This window comes from Hippopotamus amphibius, chromosome 5 (genome assembly GCF_030028045.1).
Source record: "Hippopotamus amphibius kiboko isolate mHipAmp2 chromosome 5, mHipAmp2.hap2, whole genome shotgun sequence".
Taxonomy (NCBI): domain Eukaryota; kingdom Metazoa; phylum Chordata; class Mammalia; order Artiodactyla; family Hippopotamidae; genus Hippopotamus; species Hippopotamus amphibius.
This window is the reverse complement of record NC_080190.1, coordinates 100,766,393-100,790,421: the sequence shown is the minus strand read 5'-3', so window position 1 is coordinate 100,790,421 and position 24,029 is coordinate 100,766,393. Positions and strand designations below refer to the sequence as shown.

At 36.0% G+C, this 24,029-nt stretch overlaps 1 protein-coding gene across 1 annotated transcript in view; it reads left to right on the top strand.

Moving 5' to 3' along the window:
• CPNE3 (copine 3) overlaps positions 1-22,899 on the top strand; it is a 51,030-nt gene extending 28,131 nt beyond the window's left edge. Inside the window, exons 8-16 of the mRNA XM_057736465.1 lie at positions 3,520-3,618; positions 6,791-6,877; positions 7,582-7,641; positions 8,184-8,317; positions 13,267-13,321; positions 13,404-13,455; positions 16,653-16,786; positions 17,856-18,092; positions 19,722-22,899. Coding sequence (XP_057592448.1) covers positions 3,520-3,618; positions 6,791-6,877; positions 7,582-7,641; positions 8,184-8,317; positions 13,267-13,321; positions 13,404-13,455; positions 16,653-16,786; positions 17,856-18,092; positions 19,722-19,832 — 969 coding nt within the window. The 3' untranslated portion in view covers positions 19,833-22,899. The remainder of the gene's footprint in view (positions 1-3,519; positions 3,619-6,790; positions 6,878-7,581; positions 7,642-8,183; positions 8,318-13,266; positions 13,322-13,403; positions 13,456-16,652; positions 16,787-17,855; positions 18,093-19,721) is intronic.
• Positions 22,900-24,029: the final 1,130 nt, after the last annotated feature.

Genomic DNA, 24,029 nt, shown 5'->3' with positions numbered 1-24,029 from the left:
ACTGAGGTGAGTTTTTTGTTTACTTGTTTAGGCTTTTTGTTTTGTTTTGGTTTTGGGGTTTTTTGTTTGTTTGTTTGATAATTAGTGTGGTGAAGGCAGGAAAGGTGATGGCCTGGAATGAGCAAAGGACTTAGAGTCAGACCACAGGCCAAGACTTGACGTAGGCCTTTAACCAGCTAAGGGATCTTGGGCAGATTATCTAACTTCTTTACTTATATAGTAAAGAAGATAATGTTTACGTAAGAAAATAAAGTAAGGATTAAATTAATGCAAGTGAAAAGTTTTATAAACTGTTAAACACAGTAGAGGTGCTGTTATTATTGAAAACTACTTCATTTCTTAGATCCATAAATGTTGTCCTCAGTTTGCAGGGAACTTTAAAAATCAGTATGAGTGTGTTTTCTGTGATAGTTCAAATAGCAGTGAAAATCTAGGTACAAAGTCAATAAAGAAAAGGAGCTTTACAAATTACTTTTTACTGTTATATTAAATCTAGAATCTGCTTTTCACATTAAAAATAGTAAGCTGAAGCTTCATTAGATCTGAGAAGCAAGAAAGCTGGGGAAAAAATGCTGAAACCATAACTATTTAATTGTTTGCAATAATAAGTTAACCATGAAACAATGTTTTTTAAACTTTTTTTTTTTTTTGTGCACAGTGGCATGCTTACAGGGCTATTTTATTATAGTAAGTAAACTGATTTTCTGAGCTTTCTGTGATGAATGTCTTCTATTCCTAAAAGTTTCTCCATTTGTTTTAACTATACACAACTTGGTTTGCCACACCATCACCGTCTTTATTTCTTTAGTTCTGTATTTCTTTGCAAAATCAGAAAGTCATGCATCAGTGATTCTCTTGGTGTTTGGAAATTGCTTAGAGGTGTAGCAAAGAGTTATAGAGCAGAGAATAGAGTCAGAATCATTGGTAATTTCTTTGCTGCAGTGAGAACCTGTCAGTGTTATCACTCTAGCATGTATTATTATTTTCATAAGATCATGCAAATAAGAAAAATAGTCATGCATGTCTCAATGGGGAATGCCTTAGTGAATGTAGTTATCGTGTGATGTGTGCATTCTTTTACATATATACATGTGCACATATGTATATATGCATACATTTCAGTTTCATAAACACTGCTGATGTTGTTGTTTAAAACAGCCAATAGTACTAGTTTTTGAATTCTTGAGAAGAGAAATTAAATGACACAGATTATTACATCATTTACCTAAAACTGTATCTGAACGTATGCCAGCATTATAAATGTCACATTTTCCTTTAGCATCAAATATTTGCCTTTAATGGGGCAACAGTGAACTTTTCTTATATATTTATATTTAAAATTACATTTAAAACATGTTTTTACATTCTCGGAAGTTTTGGATAGTCTAAACATGAACAGTTTTAGCTCTCCCATAAGCTTTGTTTAAATAAAATCTTGGCCTTTACAAAGCTTGATCTTGTTGTCTTAGGTATAAGACAACAAGAGTAGGATTTGGAATTGGAGTTTCCTGAATGCAAATCTAAAATGTAACATTCTGTTTTCTGTAATTAAAAAAAAAAAAAAACTCTTAAAAATGAAATTATTGGACTTCCAAGGTGGTGCAGTGGTAAAGAATCCACCTGCCAATGCAGGGGACACAGGTTTGAGCCTTGCCCTGGGAACATTCCACTTGCCATGGAGCAACTAAGCCTGTGCGCCACAACTATTGAGCCTGTGCTCTAGAGCCCATAAGCCACAACTACTGAGCCCATGTGCCGCAACTATTGAAGCCCACGTGCCTAGGGCCTGTGCTCCACAACAAGAGAAGCCACTACAATGAGGAGACTGTGCACCACAAGGAAGAGTAGTCCCCGCTCGCAGCAACTAGAGAAAGCCCGTGTGCAGCAATGAAGACCCAGCACAGCCAATAAATAAATAAATAAATAAATAAATAAATAAATAAATAAATAAATTTATAAAATAAAAATGAAATTATTAAAATATTAAGATTGTTTTGACTTTATCTTAATTTTAGTTCCTCTAGGAAAAAAATATTAAGGTCATTAATTTTCTTTTCTGTCAGATAAAGGGCTTTTGGTTTAAAAATTGAGTATCAGATATACAGGGCAAGAGTTAACAGGTCAGAATTGGTCAGTGACTGAAGTGTTGGAAAGAAATAAAAACCCTTACTATTACTCAAAATTGCAATTCTGGACCTTGTTTGTTTTTATTTATTGATTGTTTGATTTTTAATCTTCCTGAATAATGATGAAAATATAAGGAGTGAAAGACTTCCTATTACAAGCACTCAATTTACTTATAGAACTGAGGAGAAAAAAAATCACTTTGCTAGGTGAATATGTATAAATCCTGAGCATTTTAGCTTAGTGATTAATATAACTTTGTAAAGGATTATAGCAAGATGGAAGATTGGCATAGGGTAAATGCAAATTGTTTCTGTTACAGGCTTTTATTTTAAATCATAGGCTCTAGAAGGATTCAAAAATTTTCTTGGCACAGATTTACTTTGTTGGTTGCCACACAAGATATGTCATCTTCTACGACTATTTAATTCTTCTGCCTATCTGACAAGCCTCAGTAGATAATGTGTGCAATGCACATAATAAAGTTTTGCAGAAAGAAATGTTTGAAATTATAAAGCACTATAAAAACATTGGTTATTTATGATCACAGTGAACACCTCTGCTTGCTAAGCGTTCACACCACATTAATTTTCTCATTGCAGTGAATATTCAGGTATTCTTGTGAATATTTACTCTTTGTCCACATTTGTCAACCTGGTACAAAACTACATGGAAATCAGATACCCTCAGCTCTCTTCAGTCTGCTTTAAGAAAGCGAGAGCACTTAGTGAAAGCCATAGCTAAGACTAGAATTGACCCCGTCTTGCATGGAAATAGAACAGTTATGACCCAGTATAGATACTTTCTCAGTGGATTAAATATTGTTTTCCCGAAATTTTCCTTTTCATTGTGAGAGTTGTGATCTTCAGAATAATGCAAATCTGACTTCATCATGTCTAACTCTTAATAGAAGCCAGATTGCAGCTAATGAAATACACTTTCTATAATTATAAATCATCTAGAATTTAATTATACAATTTTTGGCTGCCTAGGATGCTGACTTCTTCTTCCTCCAGATAGATAGTGGCTTTTAGCAATTGTAAAATGATAACAAGGTAAAAAGTGGATGAGAAAGAAGGTCTGACTCCATTTTGATTTTATCAGCACTTGTAAAGGGCATGTACAGGAACTGGAAACTACTTAATGTGGAGTTTGAGCAGTATTTGTGTTTTCATCTACCTGTGATCTGTTCTAGAACCCCATTCCAAGAAAAGTGAGGGTTTGAAAGTATTGTTCCTCTAGGAGGTTAGTTCCTACTTCTCCAAGTAGGACTGTATATTAAACATTTTCACTTATTTTAATTAAAAGTGCACTTCTTGCTAAGTCCCATGTATTGCAGCCAATACTTTTAAACAAAATCATATTGATTTTTATATGTTCTTATTATACTTCTAGGTAGAGTGTTATGATTATGACAATGATGGGTCACATGATCTCATTGGAACATTTCAAACCACCATGACAAAACTGAAAGAAGCCTCCAGAAATTCACCTGTAAGTTGCATCTTTGTCATTTTCATATACCTTATAGTTTGGCCCTGTATTCATTACTTCATTTTTTTCTCTTGGCATAGCAAATAGTTTTCCATGCTTTTTACTCTATGTTATGTAATGCTCTGAAATCTGTGGATTTTATTTGTTTAGTAACTGGATGATCCAAAATTTTTACTTGGAATGAGTTTATGTTTATGTTTAGAGGTTTGGTTTCGTTTGGCTTCAGACAGTTTACATGGTTTGATTGGAAATCCTTCGTTTTAAAGATCTTGGCATTTCATTGGTCACAATAATTAATATCTAAACTAGACAAATACCTGGACTTGAATTGTGTACATTTATTCTCCTTTTGGACATTTTACAAATTGGCTCTTACATTCTGCCTGTGGCTTTCCTCTCTGACTTGTCCTCGCCCAAGGGAAGGATAAAAGCATAGTTATGCTATTTCAAATTATGTGATATTAAGCTGCCATCTAATGGTCTAATTTTGTTAGGATCACTTGTCTGCGTTAAGTACATTCAGCTTACTAGTTAGCATCCCCACGTATTTCTAAGATTGCTTCTAAAACTTTTCTGTCTCTAAGGCAAAGTGCCTGAAAACTACTCCAGAGTATTTTATAAATAAAATTAATTACTTCCCTCTTATTTACCTTTCTAGTTTGAGATAAGTTGTTAATTCTCTTTATAGCTTATTTAGAATAGTATGAAATGTTTATTACTTACTTACAGACCTGAATAATGCTTATGTATATAGCAATTGCTTTTGAAAATCTCAACATGAGGTTTAAAAGGTAAGAGATTATGGTCAGGTGGGAAGGTCTTTTCACCAAGTCATGTAGGTGAGGTGACCCAAAAGAAGATACTGATAGTTTTAGATCAACACTTAAATACTAAATGAATAAATAAAACATATTAGCTATTTGATTTAAATAATGAGTTTTGAACAAACATACTGGGACTAGAATTTTCAGTAGGTCATGTGGAGATCTCTAGTCCTATCCCTACACCCTGGTCACAAAGCCCAGGTACTAGAGGTAGCAGTAGTGCTTGTGTGAAGTAGGGAAGGCTTTCAAATCACACCTAATGGTTTAAATGCAAAGATTGAATTGGGTTAACAGTTGGAATTAAAACAACAGCAAAATTCAGCTGTAAATTTTCTATTTAAAGATTTTTTTTTAAAGGCAGAAATACTGGAAAATAGTGAAAATCTGAACAATTAAAATAAAGCAAGCTACCTAAAAGACCTAAATATGAGGAGCAATCTGGATTGTTGTTTCACTGGTTTCAGTTTGTTGTTATTTTCCAGAACCAGTAAATGACCTGCTTTTAGAAGGTAATGAACCAGCAGCTAGCAGTATAATACCTTCTGGGGCATGTAAAATGCTCCTAGATCCAGCTAACTTGATCCTTCCCTTGCCCTTGACAGAATGAGGCTTTTAATATTGCTGCAGTGACAGAGTTTATCCACTCTTGTTCTTCAAAGGCAGTGCTATGTCTTATCAACTCTGTGTTCTCAGTGCCTAGAACAGTACCTGCCACTTGGGTAGACACTGTAAAAATGTAAATAAATAATGTAGCCTTTTAACAATAAGAATTCTGTTTAGGGCATTTCTGCAGCTCTAATATTCAGTAATTAATATGTAGGATAATGGCTGAGACTCTGGCAAGATCATGAATCATCAAAGAATTTTTTAACATTTTGTTTTGTGTCATTATATCAAGTGTATTTTTAAATGTTTGATTCTTAGAAAATTAGCAATGCCTGTGTTTAAAGTACATAAGTTGCTTTCTACTAACCAGAAGAGGTAACTTATCCAGTATTCATTGAGTATCTCTTATTATTAGGCAAGACTGAGAATTTCAGAGTATAACTTGAAAGTGATTATACCCTAGCTATGGAAAAAAAATTAATGAAACAATTGAGAATAATACCAGCTATGTAACTAAATTTTATGTGGTTGTAGAAGTTTAATGAGATAGATGGAGATCAGAGATGACTAGAGCAGGAATTTGATGACTAGAACAGGATGACTTGAGCCAAGCCCTGCAGATGGATAAGCGGATGGGGGTGATGAGGAAGATTATCTGTTTGGGGGAGGAACTATACTGAGAAGATGTAAGATATTAGGTCTATTTCTACACATATTCCCAGTGGAAACAGATAATCTTTGCTGCATATTTTACCATAGAGTTGAGCTTCATATATTTCTTTTTTCTAAGCAGTATGTTTTTGTACTTTGTGTGGGTAACAGCTAGAGGTGATATTTTATTTCCTATATTATAAAGAAAAAAGATTATTACTTGGAGCATTTGTAAGGAAATGATCTACAGAGGCAAAATTTGTACTTAGGAACTGTTTTAAAATGTACACAATTTTAGACGTGCGTTTTAGAAATGTCACTGATATATATTTCAAATATATAATATAGTATGTAATTGTTTCAGAGCTGTATTTTGTAGCAGACCTACATTAGTAGGTGCTTTGATTCCAAGAGAAGAAAGTCATTCATTTAAATTTATGTTGGCATTTTTAACATCACTAATAATAATGAACGTTTTCACTCTGTATGACAGAATGTAGTTCTATCCACCTCATTACATATAGCTCCATCTCATCCCTTTTTATAGCTGAGTAATATTCCATTGTATATATATGCCACATCTTCTTTATCCATTCATTTGTTGATGGGCATTTAGGTTGCTTCCATGTCATACAGAGTGAAGTAAGTCAGAAAGAGAAAGACAAATATTGTATGCTAACTCACATATACGGAATCTAAAAATGGTACTGATGAACTCAGTGACAAGAACAAGGACGCAGATACAGAGAATGGACTGGAGAACTCGAGGTTTGGGAGGGGGCGGGGGGTGAAGGGGAAGCTGAGACGAAGCGAGAGAGTAGCACAGACATATATATACTACCAACTGTAAAACAGATAGTCAGTGGGAAGTTGTATAACAAAGGGAGTCCAACTCGAGGATGGAAGATGCCTTAGAGGACTGGGGCTGGGAGGGTGGGGGGGACTCGGGGGGGGGAGTCAAGGAAGGGAGGGAATATGGGGATATGTGTATAAAAACAGATGATTGAACTTGGTGTACCCCCCCAAAAAATAATAAATAAATAAATAAAATTAAAAAAAAAAAATGAACGTTTTGTCTTTTCTTCCTACAGGTCGAATTTGAATGCATAAATGAAAAAAAGAGGCAAAAGAAGAAAAGCTACAAGAATTCAGGGGTTATCAGTGTGAAACAGTGTGAGGTCAGTTGCTCCTGACGACTTATAGTGTAATGAGGACACATTTCAAGTTCTATCAATATGGTATATATCAAACAAACACTTTGAACAGTTGAAAATTACGTGAGCATCTGGGCACCTTTAGGAAAAAGAAGAGAATAGGAAATAGTAGAGAAATATTTCAAGTAACTTTGCTTCTAAAGTTTGACAACTTTTTAGCAAAGGACAAAAAATATTGAATTTTTTCATTATTTTAGGAAATTTGGGGCACCGTTGGTATTTTTCCAGCACATTAGTGGAAATGGCTTGACTCTACATCTATCCTGGTCATAATTTCAAGATATGTTATAAGTGAAGGGAAAAAAGTCCAAGAGATTTCTTATAACAAACAAGTGGGAGTTTTGTTTTTGTTTTTAATTTTGCTTATTATACTTATTAAAGCTCTCAACATATTAGACTCATTGTTAGTTTCTTAAAACTTACAGTGAGTGTATTTCATCTTTGGCCATTAATATTCTAATCTTAACATTGCTATAATTATCTTGGATCATACAGATGCATGACAGATAGGGGCAGCTTGCCTTAAATTCAAATGCAGGGGGTGGTTTCCATGTGTTTATATCATGTACTGTTCCGTTTATAAATGGTTAAAAATATATGCCAGAGAGCTCTTTGCTTCCATTATATAGTGGGAGAGTTTTAATTTTAAATTTACTGTTTGTTTTTAGATTACAGTGGAATGTACATTCCTTGACTATATCATGGGAGGATGTCAACTGAATTTTACTGTGAGTAACACACAGGATTTTTCAAAGTAGACTGTAACATGTGGCTTTTTTTCCTCCATTTTGCAGTGTTCTTTCTTTTACTGACAAACTGACTTTGTGATGAAATTTATACAATCTGTTGAGTATGGTCTCCTCAGAGTTTGTCTAGGTTCACCCTGAAGCTTTTGGCCTTGTTGGTAAGATCTTTTCCTCCTGCAAGAAAGCGGATGAGTACAAATCATTGATTGTCCTACAGTAATTTAAATAATAAAAAGTATTGGTCAAACATACAAAAAAAGCCCTGTGTCTAAAGTCATGGATGTAATAATCCATGATTTAAGACATCTAGAAAAATAGGAATAGCGGGTTGCTTCAGACTGAGGCTTTAATTGTTTCATTATCTGTGGAAATACCCGGAGGCTCCAGCATTTGTTAGGAAATGACAGTAGCACACTCTGGGATGAATGTTTTTGTCTCAACATTCAATATTTGTGTTTTCCTGGACATCAAGCAAGGGCGTCCCTGCCTTCACCTTAGTAAGAACTGCAATTGTTATTTGGCAGGTGGGAGTGGACTTCACTGGCTCCAATGGCGATCCAAGGTCTCCCGACTCCCTTCATTACATCAGCCCCAATGGTGTTAATGAGTATTTGACTGCAATCTGGTCTGTGGGAATGGTCATTCAAGATTATGATGCGTGAGTATGACTCTTAACACGTAACTCCCCAGAAAAGGCAGTTTCCGTATCATCTGCTGGTTCTTTGATATAGTTGACAGGATAAATGTGCTGGGGAGGAGTAGCTTTCTCCCTAAAATTTCTCCTGTCTTATCTTTTCTATTTTTCCCTGTATGACATTACCTTTGACCTCTAATCTCTGACTGTGATTAGTTATAATGTATTATGTATATAGCTTGCTTCTTTGACAGCTGACTGAAGTCAGCAAGGCTTTTGTTTCTTTGATCTGGTTTCCTTGGGGTTTATTCATTAGGGATAGGTTTTCTGTGTGATTGAAGTCCAGAAGACACATTTTGTAAACACTCAGACTATTTTTTAAAATTAATTAATTTTATTTATTTATTATTTATTTTTGCTGCATTGGAGAGCAGGGGCTACTCTTTGTTGTGGTGCGCGGGCTTCTTATTGCGGTGGCTTCTCTTGTTACAGAGCACAGGCTCTAGGCGCACTGGCTTTAGTAGTTGTGGTGCATGGGCTTCAGTACTTGTGACACATGGGCTCTAGAGAGCAGGCTCAGTAGTTGTGGTGCACACGCTTAGTTGCTCCACAGCCTGTGGGATCTTCCTAGACCAGGGATCGAACCTGTGTTCCCTGCATTGGCAGGCAGATTCTTAACCACTGCACCACTGGGGAGGTCCCCACACGTTTTTAACATGTCTGTTTCCTTGGCAGTCATTGTCAAATTATTTTCTTTTTTTTTTTAATTTTTTTTATTTTTTGGCGCACGGGCTTAGTTGCTCCGCGGCATGTTGGATCTTCCTGGAGCAGGGATTGAACTCATGTCCTCTGCATTGGCAGGTGGATTCCCAACCACTGCACCACCTAGGAAGCCCAAATTATTTTCTTAATGGTGATTTTCAACAAGTGCTGAAGAATAACTTGACATAATTGCTATAAAATATTTTGAATAAGTTCTCAATGGATAGATTTTGAATAGACTTAAATACGTTCTCTTGAAGGTTTACTAACCAATAGGAAAAAAATACACGTTATTAAGTTTTTGTTCTGGATCTGTTAGGGCACAGTATAAATTTTGATTGGTTTTTGCCTATTATTTTATGATAAAAGCCCTTACATATTGATGGAGCTTTTCATTAATTTATTATGACATTTAAAGAGGTGAAATTTTCAGGCAAATGCAAACAAATTAAAGCAAGGCTAGCAGTTCTAATACCAGCCTAATAGAATTTAAGGCAAAACTCATTAAATATAATTTAAGAATTACTTTATAGGACACTTTATTATATAATCCAAAATGAAAATATGAACATGGACATGTTTGGTAACAGAGTATCAAAGTATTTCAGTTGAAAATAGCTAGAAATATAATAAAAATTTCAAAGTAAAACAGTTGTAATGGGACTTAGATAAAAAGTAGAAAATTTACACATTTCCTTTTTCAGACTGCTTCCTGGAAGTTAAAACACAAAGTTAACTGAAAAACGTTTACCACATGGAAATTAAAAAAAACTCTTAAGTAGTTCTTAGATCAAAGAGAAAATCAAAGTGAAGTAACAGACTATCTAGAAATAAAGAGTAGTGAGAAGACTGTGTGTGGTCTTGTCTTGCTGTGTGGGTTGTGGAATCTTAGTTCCTTGACTGGGCCCATGGCAGTGAAGGTACCAAGTCCTAACCACTGGACCGCCAGGAAACGCCACTTTATTTAATTTTTTTCTTTCTTTCTTTCTTTTTTTTTTAAAGCACCTGGAAAGGGACTTGAACCCTGGGCCCTCCAATTAAAAGTCTGATCTTCTACCAACTGAGCCACCCAGGCAGTCTTGTCTTTATAGAGGAAGATTTCTGGATTTGTGTGCTTTTATTTTTAAATAAGAATTGAATATAAATGAACTAGCTTTTCAACAAAATAAAATTAAAGAATAGGAAGAAAAATATAGATACAGTAATAGTAGGAGATTCCATATACATGTCAGCTATTATGTGTCAGGGAAAATTTTAAATACTTTCTATATGATATTCACCTAATCCTCATATTTAGTTGTGAGATAGGCGTTGTTATCATCTTCATTTTCCAGATGAGAAAACTGAGACATAGGGTACGGTAAAGTAACTTGTCCCGGGTCACTCAGCTGGTAACTGGCAGAGACAGGACTGAACTTGGGCTGTCAGGCTCCAGAGACGTGCCCTCACAATTCTGCTGTGCTGTGCTTCCTCCAAACTCACAAAGTAATGACTTGAAAGTCACCAAATTAATAAATTAAATGAAGAGATGATTCTTTGCAAATTCAACAAAACTTAGGTAAACCTTTGGCAACACTAACACCCAAGAAAAAGAGAAAATATGTAGAATGTTAGTAATGAGACAGATTATAAGCATAAATTCAGAAAAAACATAAAAAATTGTATGTTAATGTTCTGTAAAACCTTATGCTATTTCATTGAAAAATCCAGATTGAAGGCTGATCTTTTATTTTTTTAGAAAGCTGTAAGTTACCAAATTTGACTCAAAGAGGCAGAGAACCTGATCAGACCAGGAACCGTGGAGGGAATGGAGTGGCTGGTCAAAGAGCCTCTCCTCACAAAGGCACCAGCCAAGACAACTTCATGCATGAATTCTACCAAACCTGTGAGGAATGAATGCAAACCTGAGAGAATCAAGTGAAAAGTATCAGAAAGTAGTGAAAGTTCAAAAGGTGGTCAGATACAACATAAAATAAAAAACCAACAATTTTTCACTAACCAGCAAAAACCAAATGAAAAAAATTGTAGTGGATAAAAGATCACAGTTCATAATGCAATAAAACATGAGAATGAATTTTAGTAAAAAGTCTAGGATCTTTAATGAGAGAAAACTACAGAATTGTGCTGTAGTACAAAGAAGGAAACTTGTTTAAATGGAAAGATATGCCACAATTCTAAGACAGGCAGATGTCACAAAGATGAAAATATAACATTTTTCCCTGAATTAGTCAATTTTAATCAGAATTCCAATGGAACCCCGAGAAAATGATTCTTAAAATTTTCTAGAGGGTAAAATGAATCAGAATACCAAGAAGTTTTTCAGGAAAAAAAAATGAAGGGGAATTTGTTCTAGCAGATATTGAAACTTATTTTAAAGCTGTGTGTGTGTGTGTGTGTGTGTGTGTGTGTATAATTTAATTTTTTATTGGTTTATAACATTATATACATTTCATGTGTATAATATTATATGTTAATTAAGAATATGGAACTAGTACATGACCAGTAGAAACAAGTATACAGTCTTAAAATAGACCCAAGAGTGTATGTGATTTAGTATATGATAGAGATGGCATTTTGCAGAAAAGGGTTATAACAGCTGTCAAACTGCATAGGAACTGGATTTAGATCCCCGACTCATGCGTCTGTATGTTAGGATACTATTCTGTATAGACTATAGACAAAACTGCTGAAATGGATACCCCAGAACAAAGTGATGTTGACAAAATAAGATTTTTGTCTCTTTCATGTTGCATGTCTAGAGGTAAGTAGTTCAGGACTGAGAGGGCAGTTGTGCCCCTCATAGCTTCCATGCTGGGTTTGAGGCAGCTGCTATGATTCTCTAGCCAGTGGGAAGAGGACAAAGGGACTGAGAATGCATGTGCTTTCCCTTTCAGGGCGTGATTCAAAAGTGGTTGACAAATCACTCTACTCACATCTCTGGCCAGAACCTCGCCACCCGACCACTGCCAGCCCAGAGAAGCTGGAGTGGAGCTAGTGTGGCTGCCAGTAGCCCAGGGGATCCATAATTAAAGAGGGAGAGGAGGAATACTGGTGGAGAGTAGCAGTTTCTGCTTCATATCCTACTCCAGATGAATTTCAAGTTTAATATCAAAAACAAAGCTTGAAAGTTCTAGGAGAAAACATATGTGAATTGTTTATAATCTTGCAGTGAGGACAACCTTTAAGCAAGACAGAGAAGACAAAAATCATGCAAGAATTTTTATGTGTTCACATTCATTAATATTAATAACTAGAAAGGGGAAGATATTTTAAACAAAGTTAAAGGCAGACTATCAACCAGGAAAAATATTGTGACATATGTGACATAGCTTCTATCCTCAGTGCAAAAAGAACCATTAAGAAGTAATATAAAAAAGAATATCCCTAGTAGAAATATTAGTATAATCATTACAATGTTTTATAATGGCAAGACATTGGATGTCTATCAGTTGGGGGATAATATATATACAGTGGAATACCTAGCCACTCACATGATGTTATATATTCTGGTCCATAATTATCTCTAACCCTTGGGCCAAATATTCATACATTTTGCTGCAGAAATGTGAGAGTTTTATGATGTGTGACATTTGTACCATGTTTCTGTGGCCAAATGTATGAATATTCATATTAAGTGGCATAAATAAAGGCTATAAATAACCTCATGTCAGTTGAAGTCAGGTTTTGCTGCCAAATGAGTGTTTTTGTAAACAAAAGAAAAATTTGTACTTTTTAAAACTTTATGGATTTATTTACATATTTATTTAGTGAAATGATAAACAGTGTATAAGTAGAAAAGAATGGTTATAAAATATTAATATAACGTCCATTTTAATAAATATAGAGAGAGCAGGTTTTGCTGCCAAATGAGTATTTTTGTAAACAAATGAAAAACTTGTGCTTTTTAAAACTTTATGGATTTATTTACATATTTACTTTGTGAAATGATGAACAGTGTATAAGTAGAAAAGAATAATTATAAAATATTAATATAAAGTCCATTTCAATAAATATGTATAGGGAGACATTATTCTTCTTCAATGCACAGAAAAATATTTAGAATGAGAGTTGCCAAATATTAACATTAGTTCCAATCTTTGTTTTATTTTTATATTTTTCTAAGATGGAATTTTTAAAAAGTAAGCTCATATCAGTTTTATTATGAGTAAAGATAAAAATGACTTTTTGCTTTTTTCAAATTTTCTTTTCAGTGATAAGATGTTTCCAGCTTTTGGCTTTGGAGCTCAGATTCCACCTCAGTGGCAGGTAAGAAGAACTCCCATTGTGAAGCTTTGCCTCCTAGCAAAGCAAAACAAGCCTCATCAGTCCTTCTTTCATCTTTTGACAGGTTTCTCATGAATTTCCAATAAACTTTAATCCATCTAATCCCTACTGTAATGGTAAGTTAAAAATAAACATGAATTTTTAAACAGAAAGCCTCGCTAGTCTTTGTCAGTTTTTTCCCTCTGTGATTTAAAACGATTCACATTTCCTCTCTAGGTTTCTTTCTGGAACGTATTGAGTTTTCTATCATGTAAAGCAGTAGAATTCTACACCAAGTTGGTAGTCAGTGTGGCAATGATGACAATGCAGTCCCTGTATGATGATGAAGTCTGCAGGCTGAATTCTTCCACCCTAAGAGGTGTAGTAGAACAAAAGAATTCTCAGTCTTGAGGGTAGATCAATAAGAATAATCATATTATTTTCACATATAAGTTGATGTTAAAATAAACCTTCAGCAAAACGAATCATTCCATATACAGATGCTTTCCTCAGATTAGCTGTTAACTCTCTCAAGAAAAAGCGTCCAGCATCAAATTACTCGTTACACAGAGTTCTATAGGGAGATGGGGTGGGCTAAAGGAACACAGAATTAAGCTCCATGAGTAGCTTTCCTTTGTGTAGGAAGCAGGGACAGACATTTCTTTTATTTCACTTTTCTGTTTATCCCTCAAATATCCCAGTACCTCTTCCTTTTTACTGCATGGAGCAATCTACCTAAAATGCCAAATCTCCCACAGAATTACATAAGACTGAACAGTTTGGAGGAGGAAAAGAGGTAGGGGCAGAGGCATAAACTTGTAGACAATAAGCTAATTTTCTGCAAAGAGTCCTTTTAGCAATTACAAAAGGTACAGATTTCTAACAAAAGAGGGTATTCTTTCCTTCTCTTCCTAAACAATACTCATAAAGTAGAAGAGCGTGAACGTTTTGTTGGACTACTTTGGATTAGGATTTCCTCCTTTTTTCTAAAACTCTTTTCTCGTACTAATTCAGTGTTCTTTTATGTGCTTTCAGTGGCTGATTGTAACCTTTTGTGTCCCTAGCCATATGAAACTGAGAATATTTTTCTTTTTTTAAAAAATGTGCTTCATGCTTATTATGCAATTGGAGCAATTTTCGGAATTTGTTGTAATTAGATTTTATTTATTGCAAGTAAATATGGATGCCATATCATGGGATAATTCATTTTAAAAGTTCATTAACTCTGAGTAATATGAGCCCATCTTTAGTCTTGCCACCAAGGTCAGCTTTTCTAATTTTGGTTTAGTCCTGAAAAAAGAATCAATTTGATTTTAGACAAAGGAAATACTACATATTAAAAAATCAGCCTTATTTTAAAACAAGGAAGTTTAATACCCTTTTCGTAATTAATCATTGAACTTAGTTGCACAGAAAGAGCATGTCTCACTTGTTCCTTTAATGTAATGAAAAAATTTTTAGCATAATTCAGTTTTAGTTGAGGAATTGAAGGCAATTGATATTTATGAAGAATTTTTTTAATATATTTACTTATTTTTATTGGTTGTGTTGGGTCTTCGTTGCTGTGTGTGGGCTTTCTCTAGTTGTGAAGAGCAGGGGCTACTCTTCGTTGCATTGCGTGGGCTGTTCACTGCGGTGGCTTCTCCTCTTGCAGAGCACAGGCTTTAGGCGTGCAGGCCTTAGCAGTTGTGGCACTCAGGCTCAGCAGTTATGGCTTACAGGCTCCAGAGCACAGGCTCAGTAGTTGTGGCACACAGGCTCAGTTGCTCTGCGGCACGTAGGATCCTCCCGGACCAGGGATCGAACCCATGTCCCCTACACTGGCAGGCGGATTCTCAACCGCTGCGCCACCAGGGAAGTCCCTATGAAGAAATTTAATTAACAGTTTCATATACCTTCAGATTGAAAAGCAAACCAGATGATAGAAATGGAAGAAAATATTACTATTGCTGTGGTTATGGGTTCAATTTTTCTATAGCATGTATTATTACAGTAAGATCCTGCTGCTGGCCTATGTTTGTATTTTTTTTGTTGCTACTGGACTGACTAACCACTAGTTACAGCCTCACCATATGAGGTAAAATAACCTCTACTTATCAATTAGTTACATTCTCAAAGGTTGTTCATAAGACCACTTATTCCTAAATTCAAAGTGCCTAAGAGGAGTTTATTGGCAAGTGGAGAGACTTGGTCTTGTGAAGCTTTTAAACCAGGTATATGCTTCTCCTCCTATTGATCTATGTTCTGTTGGACATTTTTTAAGCAAGAGACCTATTCTGGTTTACATTAAAAGTCTTCTAAGATTTTCTTGATAACTTAGCAAAGTACTGTGGGGAATTTCTAGGATTCTAGTCCGTCATCTACACCCCAGATATTCTGTTGTGTATGAGGGGCAGATTCATCAGCAGTACTTTAATCAGCAATGCGTTCAACTGTTGATAGGTTGTGCTGGTGTAATCAACAGTCTCGAAGTCTCAGGAACTTATGATGATAATTTATTTTTTGCTCACTTTACAAATCACTTGACGCTTGGCTAGACTGCAGCTCTGCTCTGTTTCTTCTTAATCTGGGCCTCAGGCTGTCCAGGATATGCTGTTCCCATGGCAGAGGGAAAAAGCAAGAGGGCTGGCAAAAACAAGCAGTGATTCTTAAAACATCTGCTTAGACGTGGATGTCACATCCATTCATATGCCCTGGACAAAGCTAGTCAAATGGACCTCCCCAGTCTTCCATTACATAACACCCAGCAGGCCTCAGCTGCACCCCACAAACAAACGCTTTAGTGTTTCTGCAGAAAATGTGATAAATAATCTGGAAGTGAATATTTGCAATTAATAGAGTCTACTATACCATGCTTAGCCTGTAAGTTATTGAATAAACCCTTGGCTAGAATTAACATTTATAGCCATCTGATTTTTTTTTTTGGAACCTCTGGTCATATATGCAAAAGTTTTTCCATTTTATCAGTTACTTTTTCTTACCTTGTCATTAGTTGTATGCTGCAGCATCTTTTGCATGGTTCTTTTTCCATAAGTGTCTCATTTCCAAAACATATCAAAATTAAGCAGTGTAACAGCCCTACTGTAGACTAATGAATAATTTGGCTGAGGTGAAAACAAATGCCTTCTACTGAGGGAGAGTAAAGTGTATAAGGTTTTTGTGATGGGGCATAGCTATGGAGTTTTGGAATAGATACCTTAGAGATCTCCTGAATATGGAACTTTTGACAGTTTAAAGCACTGTATGTTGGTATGTAGATTAAATTAGTCAGTATGGTAAATAGTAAACAATTAAATTATGCTTCAGAATGTTTAATCCTGCTTTTTTTGTCTAGGAATCCAAGGCATTATAGAGGCATATCGGGCCTGCCTTCCTCAGATAAAACTCTATGGACCAACCAATTTTTCTCCAATCATAAATCATGTGGCCAGGTTTGCTGCCGCAGCTACACAACAACAGACAGCTTCTGTAAGTGCCCTGTCGCCAGCGGGCAGGGAGAATGTGGATTGGTAGTTGCTTCCAGTGCAATTTTTCTGTTTATTTAGTCTCTTGAGATACAGAGACAGGGCATGAAGCAATGATATGTCATCCTTGGTTTGGAAGTAACATCTGTTGTTGTTAAAAGTGATCATTAAGAACAAGACAACAACCAACCTTTATGAGTTTTTTCTCTGTCTTTTGAAGTAACTTTCTCAGGTAGGTTCTCAAAAAAAATTTTTTTAGGAGGTAGATTTAGCAAGTTAAGGCTTGAGGAGACATACTACTTCAGTTGCTGTTGCAAAATTACTTACTGTACAAAAGAAGTTTGAATTAAACAGTCTTTACCTGTTGTTCCTGGACACCAGACCTCACTCAGCTTCAGTATCCTCAGAAATAAGGCAGGGATAACCACCTCACTGAAAGAGGGAGAGGAGGTAATTCATATAAAGTGCACAGTGCCTGAGTCAGAGTAAACTCAGCGCACAACAGTTACTATTATAACTAGACTTAAATGGCCCAAAAGATGGAGTACAACTTCATGTAACATTTTACTACTCTCTAAAATGATTTATCAGAGATGACAGGATTGAGAGAAAGATTTCCCCACCTGGAACCATATCCATTTTTTAAAAAGTGTATTTTAGTTTGATAAACAATTCTACTTCTTCCATATTTGATCTTTTAAGAATGGAGTTGCCACTCACTCCCTTGATAGGTACATCGACATATTCAATACTTCAGTTAAATCAGAGTGTTTCAGTGCTAACTGAAAGTTTAAACTTTGACATTTAGATGTCTTGCTTCTGTGTATTTATGCCAACTCTCTTTTGTGGTCTGTTGCACTTTTAATGAACCTACAGTTTTTGTATCAGTTAATTTCCTTGTTGTGAGAGAATCTTAGAATATTTTAAATAGATGGTATTGTGGGTAGAGACCAACAAGGAAAATGGGCAAGAAACAGACTAAATGACTCATCATGCTGGAAATGTCATTAACCATCGCTTTCCCTGTTGGGGAGCTCAGCTTGCTCAGTGAACATAATTGTCTTTTTTGGCAGCAATATTTTGTGCTCTTAATCATTACTGATGGCGTGATCACAGACCTTGATGAGACCAGACAAGCTATCGTTAACGCTGCCAAGCTGCCTATGTCTGTCATCATTGTTGGAGTTGGAGGTGCTGACTTTGGTGCCATGGAGTTTCTGGATGGTGATGGTGGAAGTCTCCGCTCTCCATCAGGCGAGGTAGCCATCAGGGATATCGTCCAGTTTGTGCCTTTCAGACAGTTCCAGAAGGTGAGTACCACTCCTCCCTACTCTTCATGCACTCTAAGGTGTTTGAACACGGATCTTTGCCAGTCCATAACCAGGCAGTTGAGTAGGTGTCTGGGGTTAGAGTATGTGAATTTTTCATTCGAAGAGCTTTAATTAGATTTGGCAGGGTTTTTTTTTCATGTTGTATGTGCCTCTTGCAATCCATATGATAAATTGTTAAAAACGATATTGTTGTGAATGTTTTAAAATATATATTATCTTTACCTGTGTAACAACAGAAAAATCCTATGCAAGTATATGATGAATATACCAAACTAGAAATTGATTTGCTGAAAATTGTAAACAGTAAACTGTTTTACTCAATTTGCGCTAATGGTAACATCTTATAGAACTATAGGTCCAGCATCATAACCAGGATATTGACATTGATACAATCAAGGTCCATTATAGCAGGCTTCCTCATGTAGCCCTTTTATAACTACACCCACTTCCTTGCCACCTTCATTCCCTCCTTAACCCTTGGCAACCACTAATCTGTTCTCCGTTTCTATATTTTTGTCATTTCAACAATGTTATGTGAATGGAATCATACAGTATATAACCTTGACATTGGCTTTTTTTCACTCAGCTTAATTCTCTGAGAGTCCTCCCAGTTGTTAAATGTATTCCTTTTTGTTTCTGAGTAGTTAGTATTCCATGGTGGGTGTACCAGTTTGTTTAACCATTCACCCAATGAAGGACATCTTCAGTTGTTTCCAGTTCTCATCTATCATACAGAAAGCTGCTATAAACATTCATGTACAGATTGTCGTGTGAACATAAGTTTTTATTTCTCTGGGATAAATACCCAGAAGTGCAGTTGCTGGGTTGTGTGGTTGTTGTATTTTAATCATTAAAGAAACTGCTGAACTTTTCAGGCACAGTTATGTCATTTTACATTCCCACCAGCCAACATATGAGTGGAGCTGGGTGCGGGGGACAAAGTGGGTGTGTATTAAAAATGTGGTAATGTTATGGACCTTTGTGGTGATGAAACAGTTCTCTATCTTGATTGTGATGGTGGTTACACAGATCTACCCAGATAAAATTACATAGAACATGTGCACATGTACACACACACACACACACAGACACACACACACTAATGAGTGCATGTAAAACTCGTGAAATCTGAATAAGTTCTGTGAACTGTACCAATGTTGGTTTCCTGGTTTTGATATTGTACTAAAGTTACATAAGATGTTACCTTTGGAGAAAACTGGGTGATGGGTACATGGGGCCTTTCTGTACTATTTTTGCAGCTTCCTCTGAATCTGTAATTCTTTCAAAATAAAAAGTTAAAAAAATTAATACCAAGTGAGTGAAAGACCCACATTTAGAAGTTAAAGAGCAAAAAAAACCCCATCATTAAATGTCAAAATGCGGGCACCAGAAAAGGACTTGACAAATGTTTGTGAGCCATACTAAAGCGTTCCTAAGTAACCTTGGTTTATTCTGTGTTTCATGGACTGTTCCTGAGACAAGATACAAGCCTAGGAATTAGGAACTAACTGCTTTTTCCTGATGGGTGAGGAATTCCTAGTCTTTTACCAAAATGTCAGTAAAAATTTGGTTGCTAATAAAATTTCTTTGATTTTATTTTTTCACAAGGCTCCAAAAGAAGCGCTTGCTCAGTGTGTCTTGGCAGAGGTCCCCCAGCAGGTGGTGGGCTACTTCAACACATACAAACTCCTTCCTCCCAAGAACCCAGCTACGAAATGAAAGGAGCCTCTGGTCGCCTGAGCAGAATTCTTTTCTGCTGTGTGGAGCAATGGATTTCTTTCTGACCCCAAATCATGGATCTGTCATTTTACACACTTCTCACGAACCCCAGCATTTATGATGCAAACCTAGTTCTCTGTGGATTATGTCTATTTAAAGCATTCTTCTTATACTTTTTTTAGAGGAAAATGCTAACTTAATCTTTGCCTAATCAATTCAGTGATTGCTAGTGATTTACAGTAATTGCAGTGAGGCTATTTGAATTAGAAACTGGTGTGAGAAAAGCGAATTTTGTTCTTATAGTTGTTTACTTTCCTATGATGAAAATGCTGTTTTTGAGTGTTTGTGAACAGAAAGAGTGGGAAATTGTTGGAATGATGCGATTTACAGGTTGCTGTGCTCTAGGCAATATATGTTTTATAAGCCAATGTCCATACCTGATGACAAGAGCTTCTTAAATTAGATGATATTGAACTTGTTTCTAGGACTGTATTTAGTGCTTTTCCATGGGATAAAACTACCTTTACTTGCACCTGAATTTTGCTGCAATTTAGACATGCACAGTTCAAAACAGTGTGCATCCTCATAGGACTTCATTAAAAGTACCAAATGAGAAGGGAAGGCACATATTCAGTTCTTGAAATTGTATAATCAGCAAGTAAAAGGAACCTCATGTAAGTAAGCCATTTTTATTTGCCTTCCTAGATCTTTCATTTTCATTGTTGAAAACCGTAAACATGGTCAGATTCGACCTTTTCATTGATTGTACGCGACACTAAGGATTTTATATCTGCATTGATGTTATGTTATCCTAGATTCAACATTATTAGATTATTTTAATTGGAATTTGTTAAAAAAGTTAAGACTGATTTGTCCGGGAAAGCTATAAGGACCAAACACATAAGGGGAAATTCAGAATTCCACTTCCTTTTAATTAATTAAGGCCTTTACTTTTTTAAAAAGACAGTTTTTACCCTTTCCTTGTTAAGGTCCCATATATTGGTTTGTATATTTGTATAGATTCATTTAGATATTCTCTCTTTTTTTTTTTAAGTAACATTTTTTCATCTGATTTATTTTTAACTCATGATAGTGGTTATTAATCAAAATCATATTTTACATTTTAATAATATGCTATTTCCTAAGCCCAGAATGTATTGTATTAAGCATAAAACCCGTTATAACTTTAAAAAAAAAGATCCAACTGCTCCATGGGATAAAATAGACTTTACATTCTTTTTTTTTCAGTAGAATTGTTTTTCCTGATGTTAACCCTTTAGAACATAATACTTAGCAAACATTACCTTTTCAGAATAGATTCAGTACCACGCATATCTGTGTAGTGGCCAATCATCTTGAACGATTTAACACTGAGAATTGCACGTTTATCACAAATCCATAAGTGGATGCACCCCGTGCCGTGCTGACGTGCCTTTCAGTCTTACTGAAAACTTGCAACACAGCTCAGGTCTCGTTCTGAAATGTCTGAAGCAAGTGAGCTCTCAGCCATGAACAGCTTTTGGCTTCTCAGAAACTGCTTGTTGCCAGGGTCAGGCTGAGAGGGGATCTGCTTGCCATCGTGGTTGCCTAGCCCAGGTGAGCAGTTAACATTTTCCACTTAGCTAGCTGGTCTCTGGGTATGTGTTGTTAACCTGAAGGTACCTAACTAGTAGTCTGTTACTCTATAGTTTGTCTCATTAGTTGACAAGTCATCTTGACATCAGTTAGGGGGAAAAAAACCCTGATGATTCTTCCAGGAGTTTGGAGCCTTTGTTTTCTAAGATGTCCTAATTTCATTTCTCTTTGTATGCTTGGAAACAGCATATATATGTTGCAGTGGTTTTCAGAATTTTCTTTTTTAAACACTTGAAGCCTTTAAAAGAAACGATTTACATATGTTCTCGGTGTATGGTAAAAGATAGAAGTACAGGTTTTCTGTTTGAAGCTGGGGCGTGGTCCACAGCTCCATTCACTGGGCCTCTTCCTCAGTCTCCTTAATCACATCCTTGCAGCACCTGAGTCACCTGCACAGGACACCTGGGAACTGCTGCTCATGAGCATTCGTTGTTTTTACTGGCCAAATAATAGTGCTTCTGTCACCACTGTCAAACTGATTTGGTCTTCATAATTTTATATTCTGACTTTCACCAGAATTGTTCCCTTTTGAAAGTTAATTTTGTATTATGCATTCCTAATTTTGTTCATCAGTAGATGCTATTATTCATAAGACTTGTGATTCCAGGAAATTAGAGTAATTGATACCTTTCTGCAGTTTTGAATAAAAGCATTTATAATTTCTAAATTATTTTATAAAATTCTTACAGTTTCAATATTTTACCTCATCACATGCTGATTTAGTATTTTTTTATATTAAAGTAGTCCTTTTCCCTATTGTGCCACCATTCATTCAGATGCCATTAGTTCTTAAAGTGCATTTAAAGAAAAAATAACCAAGTTGGCTTTCATACCTCATATAAACAGATATATTACAAACATATATTAGGGTGACAGTGCCCTGGATAGATGTACTATTTCTCACATCTGCCTGTACTGAGAAAATAGCAATTAGCACAGTCATGTCACCTTGTGCTTAGAGTTGACAATTTTAAGATCATAAAAATTTAAAGTCGGATCAGGGATTTACAAGCGTCCATTTTGGCAGTGCCTTAGGCAACCTTTCCAGAATAAGTTCAGGGCCCTGTTGCTGCCTCTGCCTTATTTGACATACTTGCCTTTTTCATTTTGTAAATCTTCTGGAAAGTCATCTCTAATAAATTTCTCCTAGTGTCTTTGTGTGTGTGGTTGATAGTCATGGAAGTGACACGTAAGGTAAGCCAGAAGCTTGGTTGAGATTGCTAGAGACTATTTTTTGCCTTTCTTGATGTCATACTTGATAATAAGTATATAAATTACTAATATATGAATTATGTTAAATGTATCTTCCATTTGAATTTCCTTTGGATAAAGTTAATTCTTGATGTGATACAATAGTACCTTGTTTTCATGTTTATTCTTTCTCTAAATGTTATCTGTTGAAAAATTAGTAATAAAGTTAGTATTTTAATCAGCCTGTATTCTGTATTTTCACTGAATTAAACAGTTTGGGGAATTTTATTTTTTATGGGATGTATTCATTTAAAAGATATTGAATGCATTCAAGATGTTTTTCAGGGTGCAGTAAGGGAAAGATTCTCAGCTTAATTAGAGTGGCCTGAGAATTACGGTGCTCACATTTTATCGGGTGTGTTAAGCAGGACAGTATATTCACCTAACTTTTTAAAAGCTGCTTCTATTATGTTGCAGTCATTGGGCAAGGCCTTGGGGTTACAGTGGTGACCTAGGCAGCCAGAGTTGCTACCTTCATAGAAATAATGGACTGGAGGAGAGAGAAAACATTAAATGAGTGATTGTAGAGACATGAGATCAGTGTGGGACATAACGTAAGTGTAGGGGGAGATCTGACCCATCTAGCTGTCAAGGAGTACTTTCCTGAGGATGTGCTGAAGGATAAGACCTGAAAATTCACTGGATGAAGAAAGTTTAAAGCATTTATGAACTATGGCTTTGAAGGTTTTAGGAATGGAAGGCATTGAAGTTTGCTGGAATACAGAGTGTGAGAGGGAAAGGAGTGAGAGAAGAGTGGAGAGAGGAGGTGGAGTGGTGGGTGGGTTTTACATCCTGTGAGGGCCTGTGAGGCATGCAAGGGAGTTCATACTTAGTCTGAAAGTAATGCGGTGCCGCTGAATGGACCAATGTGATCAGAGTTGTGTTTTTGGAAAACAAGAGGGCCTTACATTTTAGGGCAGATAGGAGGGACACTGTTGCCAAAGTTGCTGTGTCCACAATGGCTTTGTCTTGGTGAAGCCCTGATGAGGGAGTTGGTGGTAGTCACCTTATGCGGTTTGATTACACACTTGCTAAGTTCTGATTCTAGGTCAGTTTCTGAATTCTGGGCTTTTTCTGCCACAACCCTGCCTCCACCTCAAATCATCTCTTAGCCCCATGTTATCAATTCCTTAATGATTCCACGGCTGGCTCACACCTGATGATGACACAAATCCCCAGGATTGGCAAACCCTTGCTTGTAGCAGGACCATCACCCTGTTGTTTGTCACCAAGCATGGCCATGTTTGGCCAGATTCTCCAGACTACTCACAACAGGTTGCAGTGTCCTTGGAGAATTGTACTTTGTCTTGG